This window comes from Diabrotica undecimpunctata, chromosome 7, assembly GCF_040954645.1.
Source record: "Diabrotica undecimpunctata isolate CICGRU chromosome 7, icDiaUnde3, whole genome shotgun sequence".
Lineage (NCBI taxonomy): Eukaryota > Metazoa > Arthropoda > Insecta > Coleoptera > Chrysomelidae > Diabrotica > Diabrotica undecimpunctata.
In genome coordinates, this window is record NC_092809.1 from 126,670,973 (window position 1) to 126,685,104 (window position 14,132).

The following is a 14,132-nucleotide window of genomic DNA, read 5'->3' on the forward strand; positions in this document are numbered from 1 at the left end:
TTGACGTTTTGATTTCCCCTTTAGAAATCGTTCTCAAAATTATTAAGTATGAAGATACCACAAGAAAATAGCTTCAGAACAATAATAGAAAGACTGAAAATTAAAAAATCGAAATACATAACTGTGGGGAGGGCCAAGATGAAAAAGAAAATTTGAAGATAAAAACAGATAGTGTATGAAAACTAATAGCACAAGACTGGCAAAGGGTACATATGAGGAGCATACATGCAAAAACCGATAAATCCACTTTTTCCAATTTTGAAATAAAAGCCAAAAACTTGTACAGCAAAATCCCATAACAATTTAAAGCAATATCATATTGGAAATAAATAGTAGTTATACTTAAGTCATGTAATAAAATACTAGAATTTTAATATATTTTCTTTTTTTACTGTTTTTATTTTTGATTTTTTTTTTAATTTATCGGGTTTTGCTTGAAAACAGAAATTTATCGGTTTTTGCCTGAAAGATCAAATCCTGGTTTGTTGTTAATAAAAGAAAATAAAGGAACTAGAGTGTAGAAAATTATTTTTATTATAAGTATTTAACAATTTGAAGAAAGTAAAAAAGTAAAGTCAAATCTGAAGCGTTGGTTCCTCTTCCAGGCAGTCACATATCTCCCCTTCCTGTTCCTCCTCATCCTTTTCATTTGAACTTTTGCCATTAAGCAATTCCCGGTACCAGTCAAGTTCTTGTAATTTCTCCCAATCTTTATCGAACTGTTGATTTAATAAGTGTTTAAGTGATTTTTTTCTTTTCGGGGATACTCCGAGTCGATTCTTTTTCTGAGATGGTCAACTGAATATCGGAAAATTTCGGTTTCAAAATTTTCCAACCCACTGGTAAAATAATAGTTTTGGAATGATCGTATTTTTATGAATTTGCCATTGTTAAATTTTTTTATTAGAATCTTCTTTGTATCAGCTAGCGCTTTCACTTTTTTCAAGCCAACTTGAAGCTCTTTCATATTAAACAATCTCCAATCAGTGCATATCTTTTTAACAACTCCAATTTGTTTGTAAATTTCTTCATCTTTCTCTCTAGAGAGAATTGTGGCTTTTTTTCTTAGAAGTTTTTCTACTCTCCCAAATACCCTCTGCTGGCAAATACGAATGGCCCCTGACTGAAAATACAATATTTCTGTTACTTGAACTAGAGCTTTAAATCTAAGCCAGAAGTACAGCGAATGAATAATATGGGAGTTTTTGTTTTGTCTATCCGTCACAAAAGAGGTAATCCGTCGTAATATTATCGTACTCTAAAGAATCCAAATAATTTATAAGTGCAGAACCTATTTCAATTGATCCTCTACATGCCTGATCTTCAATCCAAGTAAAAAAAGTTGGATGTTTGGACTGACTATCAACGCAGCAAAAAACATACATGTTAATCTGCTGTGCATAAAACGCATCATTAATAGGTGATTTGGGCAAAGGCTGCACCTGGTGCATATCAAAGCAGAATGTAATGTAATTTTCAAGAGTTTCTTTTAGCAGACTATAAAAGGCATTAGCCCGCTTTTGTTGGATACTTAACTCAATTTTCGTTCTAATTTTAAATTTAAGTCTAGTACATTACATAAGAGAGCTTATGTATTTTTATGTAATTTTTGTTTATATTACATTAGCTTTTCCTATTCTCATAATTTTCTACACAAAAAAGAATGAAGACAAATATGATTATTTTTATTAAATTTTAATTTGAAAAATCAGTAAATCTTTGAAATCAATTAAAAATGTGTAGGTATAGTAGAATCAATAAACTTTTTAGTGTTTACATTTATTTTCAATATTTAGAATTGTTAAAAAATATTCAGTCAATCAATATTAGGAAACAAGACTGGTATAAACTATTTAATATGTTTATAAAACTAAAAAAACAAACTCAAAATCAAAACAGCAACTTAACCTCAAAGGTAAATAAACAACAACACGATACAAAGATTAATTGAATGATCCAATTATCAAATCCGAAAATTAGAATTTGTGAAACTTCAACTAAGTAATAACTAATATCAACTTACATTAAAGAATACTGCCGATTAAGAGCAAACTGTAAGTTCCCGATCGTAAGTTCCGGTACTTGGCATCACTGGCAACAATGTCGCTTTTCAGAGAATTAAATTTCGGGAAAATCAAAATATTAGAATAAGATGCACGTGTTGCCATCTACTCAGAAAATTGTTAAACGTTAGTTTATTTGAATGCCACTCATTCTAACTGACTTCGGAGTGAACATACTCCCTAAAGTCTAAATCTTTATCCAATAAAACAAAGTGATAATATACTGAATAGTAGTAAGACCAACTACTAAATATGCATTGCGAGACGTGGGTGTCCAAATAAAATTTAAAAGAGGAGCGGCTAGAGAGACGGTAACGCAAAATAATGAGAAGCTGTTTGGGCGTGATAAAAAATGAAGAAGGATGGACAAGAAGAACCAAAGACGAAGTATATGAACAGTAAAAAGAATAAGACGGCTGGGGTATAAACAAATATTGCAAGATGGATAACAGTGATTTGGACTGAAAAAAGCAGAAGACAGAAGAAGATAGAGAAATATCGTCAAAAACTTACTGAAAAACAAAACAAAGTATTTTAAATGTTTGCACTTAAGCCTACAAAGTCTGTTGCGCACTTTAAATAAATAAATAAATTTTTGGCGAATTCACTATAACGTTTTAGAATCACACCCCTTATCTTTAACGACTGTGCAACAGAGCCTTCGAGGTCATAGTTGGATGCTAAGCCTACTTTCTCGTAGTTTAGATTATTAAATCTAACAACGATATAAAAGAATAAACTATTAACTGCTATTTCCATGTGTTTCAATATTTCATTTCTTTTGGAAACACAAAATAATGTAAGGAATAGGAGCAAAATAAAAAACAGTTTTAGCAAGAATAATCTATTTAACACAACTATAAATATGTAAAATCTTTTAAATGCCCTGTTGTTGTAAAATACTGCAACATTCTATTTCTATAAATACATATAAAAATTCTTTTTTAAGTATAACAAAACTAAAAAATGACTAAACAGTTTACGTTTAAAACGAAGCGCATGTTGACACGTGAAAAAAATCTTGTTATGTCACACAATTTTTAGATTTCATTAGAAACATCTAAATAAGTCATCTATATATTAGCTAAGAACTGATACCATTAATGGAATTAAAGTAACTTTTTTATAAAGCTATTTATAGTACGGTATATTTAAAGAATGGGAATTTTTGAATTTGATTTTCATAATAGAGTAAAATTTTAATAATACAATAAATATTTGAAATTAATGCTTAAGTCTAGAAGTAATCGATCTTTAACCAAGCTCTATATAGCTCATATTATCATCCATATATTTTCAATAATTTTTATTGTAACCACCTGTAGGTTGAATTTGTCTAGGTTTTTATTTATTATAGTAGTATACCAGTTACGATGATTACTATCAAAATATGTACAACTGTTTCGTAAATTATAATAGGGTGTTTGATACAGTAAAGCATTCGGCAGAGTCTGGCAAGAAGGCCTGTTGTATAAATTGAACCAATATGGTTATAGTGAGGCGATGACATGTCTTCTCTCGTCATACCCTGTCCCTGTCCCAATGAAGGCTGGTGTGCCACAGGGAGCGGTGTTGTCACCGTATCTATACACAATATACATAGCAGACACCCCAACCGAACCCAGATCGTTGCTAAGTCTAGACGCAGACTATACAGCGATAGCTGTTAGCAGTACCAACCCAGATCTAACAACAAGACACCTACAAAGGGCACTTAACGAACTACAAGATTGGTGTGTAGACTGGAAGATAGCTGTCAACCCTGACAAAACACAGACCGTCATGTACCAAAAAAAGAGGACAAAATGGCGTTCTATACGCAAATCGAATGGTCAAATCAAGCCAAATATATAAGTACGTTGGATAAAAATCTGATCTTCACAGAACACGTGAAACAAACGTTAAAATAATTAGAAGTCAACTTTCATCATTAATAGGTCGGAAGAGTAAAGTGAGTAGATTTAAGACAAAAATTAGGATAATTTTACCAACACGAAAAAGCACAGGTGATTTTCGACGAACTCAGGAATCTTCCTAGTAGACTATTAAGATAGTTGACAGACTACGACGAAAACCAAAGGACAGTACATAGGCGGCCCAGACAGCAGCTAGCTGGATATAGAGAAGACCCAGAAGAACGGTGACGAAATGATAACCACGCATTAGTCGAATGTACGCAGAAACAGAAGACCCAAAAAATCCTATCCTTATATTTTATGTCTTTTATTTAGTTATTTTTAATACTAATAACATTCTGTTACAGCAGCCATGCAGCGCCAATACAATACAAAGAAGTATTGAGTAAGAGTGAATGCTTATCAGCAGCACATGCAGAAAAGCTGTTCAGGTAAAAGGCCCTTCAGACACCTTATATCCTTCAGGTAGGTCAAAAGGACCAAGCTCATGGAACTTGAGCATCGAGGTCACGTACCGACAAACGTGGGCTAGATGGTCAGCTTCGGGTCGGTCACTTGATGTCCGGAACACACATTTTGAGACACAAGTCCAAAGTCATGTAAAAACTAACTTCAGTCATTCGTGGAGAAAAGCTCCTCTAGCTACCCCTAAAATCAGGTGGCTTAACCACATAAAGTAAAACAGAGGATGTCCCATTACCCAAGGCACCCAAAGTAACTTTCAGTACAAAGCCTTATTCGTTATAACCTGCGATGGGGAGGAGTGATTGATTATAGTTTGGGGATCAGATATGTACCACTCCATTACAGAGAGTGACCGGTTTGATCTTCGGACTGTTCCATTGGAACACACATGTCACTCGAAACAGGGATTCTATAAAAATTGTGAGTGTGTAGTGTTTGATCTGCATTTGAAGTCCGCCACAGCTTATGGAGGAAGTCTTGAAAGCAAAACAAATAGACTACTATAATGATATTATTGTACTACAATAATCATAACAATTAGATCATAAAAATCTTTATTATAAATACCGAGCAAAAATACGGATTAATGAAACTTAAGGGGGGTGAGACAGGGCTGTATGTTGTCACCACTTCTTTTCAATGCATACTCTGAAGAAATTTTGAGGACTCTTGAAGGGGAAACTTTTGGAATAATGATTAATAGTACATCACTTAACATGGGGTATGCAGATGATACTATTATTTTTGGAAACAAATCTCTAAAATTTGTAGAAACTGATGAACAAGGTAGTTGATGTAAAACAATATGGCCTTCCAGAAGTATCAAGAAGACAAAATTTATAAATAATTCAAAATCATCAGAAAATAATGATGAAATATTAAAAATTAACTATCTTTGCACAATAATCAAACACATAAATGATTATTTCAAAGAAACTTAAATTCGCATAGAAAAATCATGTAAAATTTTTTAACAAACTAAGGAAGGTGTTTTATACAAGAGATATGAAGCTGGATTTAAAAGTTTAGGTTGGCAGGTGTTATTTTTGTGTACAATCATATATCTACGGAATAGAGACGTGGACCTTGAACGCAGCGACAATTAAGAAACTGGAAGCATTTGTATTATGTGTATACATGAGAACCATAAAAATATCACAAACCTAAAAAGTGTCATGACAAAAAGCATAAGAGATAATAGAAACAGGAAATAATACAAACGATCAAAACCAGAAAGTTGCAGTAGCTTGGGAGATATTGTGTGTTGCGAAAGATTACGTTCTTCAATTAGCTGTGCAAGGAAAAATCTAGGAAAGGGAAAATAATTTAATGGCTGCGCAAATTATGGGAATGATATACTCGTAGATGCTCATCTATCGAACTTTTCAGGGCAGATGCATCGAAGATTAGAATAGTCCTGATAGTTGCTAACCACCTCCGCCGCGGAGACGGCACGTAAAGAGCATATTAGTTATATGGAATGATAAGAGCAATGTTAAAAAGTGCATAATTGATATTGGAGGAACATATTCAACAATATTTTGATATGATACATCTATCGACATGCCTTGGAAGTAAGATCGACTCGAATGCCGTGACTGCAAACGACATGACCTGGCTTATGTTGTCGTTTCACCTCTTTGCGCCCTGTTCTATATCCTGTGAATACCTGCGCAAAACTTCAACTGTTAGAGTAATGTAAACGTTATCTTAGAATATAAATTTTACAATTTACTTAAGTTTTACTACCAACAAATAAATTGTCAAATAAAAAAAAATGAAAATATGGATTATACATATTGAAATCCAGTTTTCAATCATATTTAAGAGCGTAGGCGCAAAATTTCGGGCCAATGCTTTTTAAATGCAATCATTTTTTTCGAATCCTGAGGAAACTAACAAATATTTTTAAAAAATTTAAACGCAGAATGAAAGAATACATTATTACTGAAGTCCCTGAAAACTTCTATAATGTTTATTTTAATAAGTTACAGGGGTGAAAAAAAAAGAGAAAATTTAGTGCGATTTTTAATTTCAAATATCTCAGTCAAAAAACTTTTTGTTTATTCTAAGGGACTTTCCGCCCTCGGTAATAATGTAATCTTTCATTCTGCGTTTAAATTTTTCAAAAATATTTGTTAGTTTTCTCAGGATTCGAAAAATCAAATTTTCTGATAATATCAATGTGTCATAATGAAACAAATTTTCTTTCAGTGCCAATTCGCTGTTGTTTGTTTTAAGTACTATAATAATATTTTAACAATCATTGCTTAAAGCCGTTGGTATATTTTCTTTAGTTTTTGACATCGTGCTAGTTCCTAAAAGCAGAGGACAGTATTTTTTGCCGGATTGAATTTCCTCGATTGTCTTGAGAAGGTCGTAATTTATTCGGTCTGTCACCACAGAATCGTGCCTGAAAAAAAGAATATGATTACTAGGTATCTATAAAGTATATACTGAGTGTTACAATAAGATAATTAATTATTTTTACCGAACAATTTTGATAAAATTCAATGCGTAACGTGCATTTTATGTTTTGCTTATTGGCACATAGAAGGCGCCACTAATAAAATGTCAGTATGTACTAAAAATCAATGTTTATCTTTAGTTACTCCACACAATAAGAGACAATCACATCCAATTATACCAGGCCTACGTTAGGTCGGTGATGTTATATGCAGTTCCAGTTTTGAGTTCCACAGCAGAAACCAACTGGAAGAAACTTGAGAGAAGTGAGACGTCATGTTATAGACTAATCGACGGGTCGACATGGAAAGATAGAATTACAAATGCAACCGTCCAAGAAAGGCTCCAGTACACACCACTGTAGGAGGTGGCTGAGAACAGGTCAAGATACTTCTTCCACTGATCTGATCAGTAATTAGCCAGGTGGTTGCCGTCGACGACCAATCAGGAAAGTGGGTACGATGCTAAAAGAAGTACCTACTGAAAAAGACGGCAAGGAGTCAACGAAAGGAACAATCAAATACCCGAAGAGGATGCAGTTCAGACAGTAGACGGTTCAAATGCGGGCCATCAGAAGGAAGAAGGCTGAAATATATTAAGTTTTTAAAATATCTAAGGAAATCAACGTTTTTATTTTTAATTTTATTCGAGACAATCAGAAGGAAACTCACAAAGACTGCCTGTGATCTTTTTAATAGAAGGACACTTGGCCGAAGGTCATAGAAGGTAAATAGAATATTATTTTTATTTCATTATCTACGATACAACTAGCAAAATAATGTTACATCAGTCCTTGCCTATCATCTAACATCAGGTCGGCGTCCAATCCCCTGCGTCTGCCTAGAAAGTACTCGAATGCTCGAAATTTCAAATTCTAGATGTGCTGACGTCACGAAGAATCTAGAAACCTCTTAAGCGAAGCGACAGCTTCCGCTGAGAGACATCGATGGAATTACAGAATAACGGAAAAATAGATATAAAGAGAAATTACAATTCCATGTACCGCTAATATAAATTTGCATCGTTCAGCAAATAAATGTTATAAATTAATTGTGTTTTTAGTGTTAGTGTTAAGTCTGTAAATAAATTAAAACAAACAGTACAATGTTACTCAGTTTTCGATATTTACAGATATATTTTTATTTTAAGAATGAATGTTTTATTAATAAAAATTATTACGGTACATTAATTAATTACGGTATTGGTAAAGAGATAATCGTATTTTGCAATAACCATTTACCTATATTCTGGGTGTTCTGTAACAAATTTTCTTATCCATGAAGCTGTTGTAAGGATTTCGCCTGATGCTCGCCTTTGTATAAACTTCAAATACTGTTGAATTGTGCAGTGCGTATCGGCATCAACGTCCATGCCGCTTAAGTAGTTGTTAATAAGTGGAATAAGACCGGGAAATTCTTCCCCCTAAAAATAAGAGTTTTTTAAAGATATAAAACATGCTGTGTACTGAGTGATGCAGCGAACAGAGTACAAGTGAAATTATCAATTGTGCTCTTTGTGGTATCAAAGAGAGTGGCATTGTGGCAGAGAACTTAAAATATGGAGAAGAGGCTTTAATAAACCAACTTAGTGGGTTAATACTAGAAGTGTGGGATGCCGAAAAAATGCCTCAAGAATGGAATAAGTCGATTATAATTCCTATACACAAAAGGGAGATAGAACTGAATGCGTAAACTATAAAGGAATACCCTCTACCCCTCTTATTATAGGTAATATATAAAGTGCTCGCCATACTAATTAAAAAACGATTATAAATATATGTAGAGAAAAATCTAGAGAAATACCAGGGAGGATTTCGGAAAGGAAGATCAACAACCGATCAAATTTTTATGCTAAAACAAATCCTGATCAATTGCTATGAATACAACATTTCAGCACAAGTACTTTTCATTGATTACAAAGCCGCCTACGATACAATAGACAGAAACAAATTAATAGAAACGCTAAAAGAATTCCAAGTGCCAGAAAAAATAGTAAGATTGGTAAAAAAGACAATTGCACAAACCATTTGTGCTGTGCAATGCAACGGTACAGTCTCAGAAGAATACGAAATGAAAAAAATTGTAAGGGTTAGTGGGATAAATAGGTCCGGCACTATTTTATACAAGGAGCACCAATGCCTGCTAATATTGGTAGAAAGTTAATACATATTAATAAATCGAAGTACATGGAAATCTCGAGCAAAAAAGGAATAAACACCAGGGGATCCTTTAAATTGAAGGTAGAGGATAGATCAGTTGTAGAACTCGAGAAGGTGGATAAATATATGTACTTAGGTACTCTTATTGATCAGATATGTAAGGAAGAAAACTGAGACTGACCAAGAGCAACAGGTGAGCTGGAGCCATGAGCAAAATAATTAAGGCCAAAGATATATCTCGTAATACAAAAATAAGAGAATACAAAACTATAATTAGACCCACAATGCCATACGCTGCCGAGACATGGACTATGAACAAAACCATACAGAACAGATTGGAAGCTTGGGAAAGAAAGATACTTCGCAGAATGTTTGGTGGAAAAGTAGTAGAGGAAGAATGGAGAAGACGAATTAATGCAGAAGTGTACTATTTCTATGCTAACCCTACAATAAAAAATGGTGAAAAAGGTTATTTCAGCATCCCTGCCTCGTCAGGCAACTCGGCTGATACAAATTCAAACTCAGACGGTTCAACTAATGTCTTCAGAATATTTCCCACGTACGTTAGCATACGGAGGTATCATCTACTTTAATGGCCATCAACGAAAACGATTTACAAAATCGTTATATAGAGCATTAGCACAAATTGAAGTAATGTAGGCATTGAAGACAAGGAACCACAGATAGTCATCTACCTTTATTTGGATTTCGCTCCTTAAAATAAAATGGAAAAACTCAGTCTTTCTTCCACAAGGATGTACAAGGTGTCTTCAGGAGAGAACTGGTACATAGATGGATCTATCTCAGAGGAATTATCAGGTGCAGATTTTTAAAATGTATATGGAAGATACAATTGTAAACTTACTTTTCCATTAATGATTTCGTTAATAGTCATTTGAACAAACATATCACAGTCTTTTGTAGTTCCTTTGCAACACTCGTTTGCTGCGGGTGGACTCACGTGTGTAGTGATATCTCGTCTGAACCAGAATTTCTGGTCTCGTGCGGCGTTTCTCTTTTGCGCTAGTTGCATGTTTTCATCCACCTAAAATTGAAAAACAAATTAAATATTATTCTGACCATCAGTTAAGCGATGATAAAAAATGCTGTATTTATACAGTATAGCCCAAAATAAACAGTACTGAACTTGTAATTATTTTATTGTTTAAAAAAAAATACATATTATTGCCACTTTATAAAATGTTCTAAATGAATTCCTCCTCTCTCAAGACAGACTTTATACCGATATTCCAGATTTCTCGTAATGTTATGGAATAAAGGTTGTCTCAAGTCCGCGAAGAAGGCTCTAACGGCATCCTTTAACTCATTGATGGTTTGTGGTGCCCGTTTAAAAACGGCAGGTTTAGCCATGCCCCAAATGTATGCGTCTGGAGATATTAAGTCTGGAGAATGTGCAGGATAGGGGAAGTCAGTAAATCCTGAAATGAATTTGTTTGGAAAATGTCCCTGAAGAAATTGACGAACTGCGACAGCAGTATGGCAAGTTGCCTCATCCTGCTGGAAAAATTGGTCTCGAATGCCAAATTACGTGCACGACAAAATTGACGTAGATCAGGGACAAAGCGTGTTAAAATTTGTATGTACCTCTGTGTGACTTACCTACCATTTTCTTCGATAAAGTATGAGCCAATGATTCCGTGTCCCAAAACTGCACACCAGACACTCACTTTTGCGCTATCTAAAGGAACGTCTTGAACTCCATCTGGTGTGGCAAAGCCCAGAACTTGATTTGTGCGACGATTTAGATGGCCTGACAAATGAAAATGTGCTTCGTCTGAAAATTATATTTTTCACAATTTCAGGATTTTCATACTGTAATGCAAGAATTCTGGCACAATATTCCACTCTACTGTGATAATCCCTGGGATGTAATTGTTGTACCTGAATCACATGCGAAAATGCACCCAGCTCCTTCAGGATTCTTTGCATGGAAGTTCGTTTTAAGCCAAGATGCAACGCTGTTCTTGTCTGGCTGGCTTTCGGATTTTCCAAGATTCGCTCAAAAACACGTTCATGGTTATCGTTGTTGTTAACTGTCCTGGGACACCCTGAGTTTCCTTTTCGTTGGCACAATAGATTACCCGTATTTCTAAACTTTTCAACAACCTTCAAAATTACAGCATTACTTGGAGAACGTTTATTAAACCGTTGAGTGAATTGATCACACACGTATTGCAGACTTGCACTATTACGTCGGCCGATTGCGTATGAACGAAAATAATGCTCCACAAGAAACACTTTCTCCTCTGTACTTAACAACATTTTTAACAATTAGGTCTTAATAATTAATTGTTTAAGGATTACTTGACAGGTCTATACTAGTTAATTTGAATATAACAGCGCGCACAAAGAGACATCTATGTTTCAGTTTCAGTACTGTTAATTTTGGGCAATACTGTAATATTAATGAAACTTTAAGTAGTAGTCTGCCTACACTGTTAATTTTAATGAAGTTGGCTCCAGATTTATTTTGAAATAAAGAAACAAATCGGAGGCCTCATTACAGTCCATTCACTGAGCTTGAGAACATTTTGACAGACATTGTAGGAAATATCCAACATAAAAAATCCTACCAGTCATTTTCAATATCAGAAATAAAATTATTGTTGCAGAGTTCTGTAGTTGAACAAGATAAATATTCACAAATAATGGAAGAATACGTAAAACTAAATAAATCCATAAAACAATTAGCAAAAACTAAAATGTGACACCACAACAATGTCACACCACAGGCTTAAAGTGTCAAAAAATTAACACTGGGTGTTCAAAATTATCAAAATTAAAGACACTGTTGTCGTTCTGCCTTAATTTCGTTTCACATTATAGTGTATTTTTATGTATGAGAGAGTAATAAAACAATAAATTATGTATGCAAATCCCTAAACTGTTGATACGGGTGACTGAAAAACAGATATTTGTCAACAAGTTTACAGAAGTATATAGGAAAACAATTTTAAATTGACTATGACCACCAGGTATAAAGGTTGGAGCAGAATAGAATACAATAGTTGTGAGGATTACTAATCCCTAAATAAGGTTGCCAGTGTCGGAGTGATGGAGGTTAACAGGTACTAATGAATTTGCAAGAAATGTAAGATGTTTATTTTATTGGTTATATATAACCAATAAAAGTTTAATAAGTACCTACCTATTTGCAAAATAAAGTTTAATTCTTTAGATAAAATAAAATGTTTTATTTTATCTGAAATGAGTGCATTCCACGAAGTAAGGGTTTCAACAATCAAACATTTAATTCTTTAATTCCAGGAATCTACGACAGTAATTGACTAGATAATTACCTTCTAAACTTATTCCACAGAAAATGTGATAGTGGGTTTTTCCATTTTGTAGGAAGGTCCAAGTGGCGTATTCAAAATTCTTAACAGTTCACTAAAAGTAGGTACTTCAGTTGCAAGGTGCAGTTTATTGTGTATACTAGTGTTATGGAAAATTTGGAAGTGCCGTGTAAACGCCGAAAAATTGGTCCTTTAACAGTTAATGAAAAAACATTAATATTTAATTGTTTTAAATCATTTACAGACAAACGTTTATGTGAAAGTGTTGATGAGACCGTTGAGTTAGTTAGCAGTACACTTGGTGTTGGGAAATCTACGATTTACAGAGTTATTAAAGAAGAGAAATGTGGTAGTTTTCAAATGCCACGTAATGCTCCAGGGAAACCAAAATTTCAAATAGAATATCATTTTAAAGAAGGACTTCGACGGAAAGTGCATGAATTCTTCTTTAGACAAGAATTTCCAACATTGGATAAAGTTCTTGTCTCAGTTCGAGATGATAAGGATTACCCAGAAATTAGTCGAAGTACGTTATGGAAACTTTTAAAAGAAATAGGCTTCCGCTGGAAAAAGAATCCCAGAAAGTCTATTTTATTAGAAAGAAGCGATATTGTCATATGGAGAAGACATTTTCTAAGAACCATAAAGGAAATGAGAAACCAAAAAAGAAAAATATTTTATCTTGATGAAACATGGATCAACGAGGGTCATACACCAAATAAATTTTGGCAGGATGAAACTGTTACAAGTCAAAGGCACGCTTTTGTAAATAACTTATCTACTGGTTTAAACCCACCATCAGGAAAGGGACGCAGGCTGATAATAGTACACATTGGCAGTTCAGACGGTTTTGTTGAAGGTGGTTTATTAACTTTTGAATCAACTCGTACCGGTGACTACCATGAAGACATGAACGCTGATGTCTTTCAAGAATGGTTCGAACAAATGATAGATCTTCTTCCTAAGAACTGTGTAATAGTAATGGATAATGCAAGTTATCACTCCAGACTTATAGAAGGACTGCCCACAACCAAGTGGTTAAAAAAAGACTTGCAGAATTGACTGAGTTCAAAAAATATTACGTACCATCCCGGATCTATAAGAAAGGAACTTTATTCGTTGTGTGCCCTTCATAAAGAAAAATTTAAAAAATACGAAATTGATGAAATTGCCAAAAATCGTGGAATGACAGTACTTAGATCCCCACCATATCATTGTGAATTAAACCCGATTGAACTGGTATGGGCACAGATAAAGAGTGAAGTTTCAAGAAAAAATACCACTTTTAAAATTCATGATGTTAAACAGTTGTTTTTGGAGGCCGTAAATAATGTAAAACCTGTAAACTGGGAAAAGGCAGTAAATCACACTATTAAAGAAGAGGAAAAAATGTGGAAGCTGGACAATATTACTGATAAAATGATCGAGCCAGTTATTATAAATCTTGGTTCTGAAAGTTCATCTTCTGAATCTGATTTGGATTTGTAACAAGTAGCTGTAAGTTTTATATTAATATTTTTATTCATCTATTTAACATACCTTAGACGGTTTTAAAAACTCTTTTTCTCTTTTGTAATTTTTAAAAATTAAAAAAAATGTGAATTTTTTAAAACCCTTTTTAATGTAGGCCAGTCAGTTCTAATATAGTGTGTGATAAAAGAGGTCACTTTTGTTTACATACACATAACACTTTATAACACTGAAATAATTCATTTATTTTTTACAATTATTCAAAGTAATTTTTCAA

The 14,132-nt window shown here is 33.7% G+C and overlaps 1 protein-coding gene across 1 annotated transcript in view; it reads right to left on the reverse strand.

The window, feature by feature from the left end:
* Window positions 1-2,891: 2,891 nt before the first annotated feature.
* Gclc (glutamate--cysteine ligase) overlaps window positions 2,892-14,132 on the reverse strand; it is a 60,446-nt gene continuing 49,205 nt past the window's right edge. The window contains exons 6-8 of the mRNA XM_072538144.1: window positions 9,934-10,113; window positions 8,151-8,332; window positions 2,892-6,857 (exon numbers count right to left, since the gene is read on the reverse strand). Of these exons, the coding sequence (XP_072394245.1) occupies window positions 6,701-6,857; window positions 8,151-8,332; window positions 9,934-10,113 (519 nt within the window). The 3' untranslated portion in view covers window positions 2,892-6,700. The remainder of the gene's footprint in view (window positions 6,858-8,150; window positions 8,333-9,933; window positions 10,114-14,132) is intronic.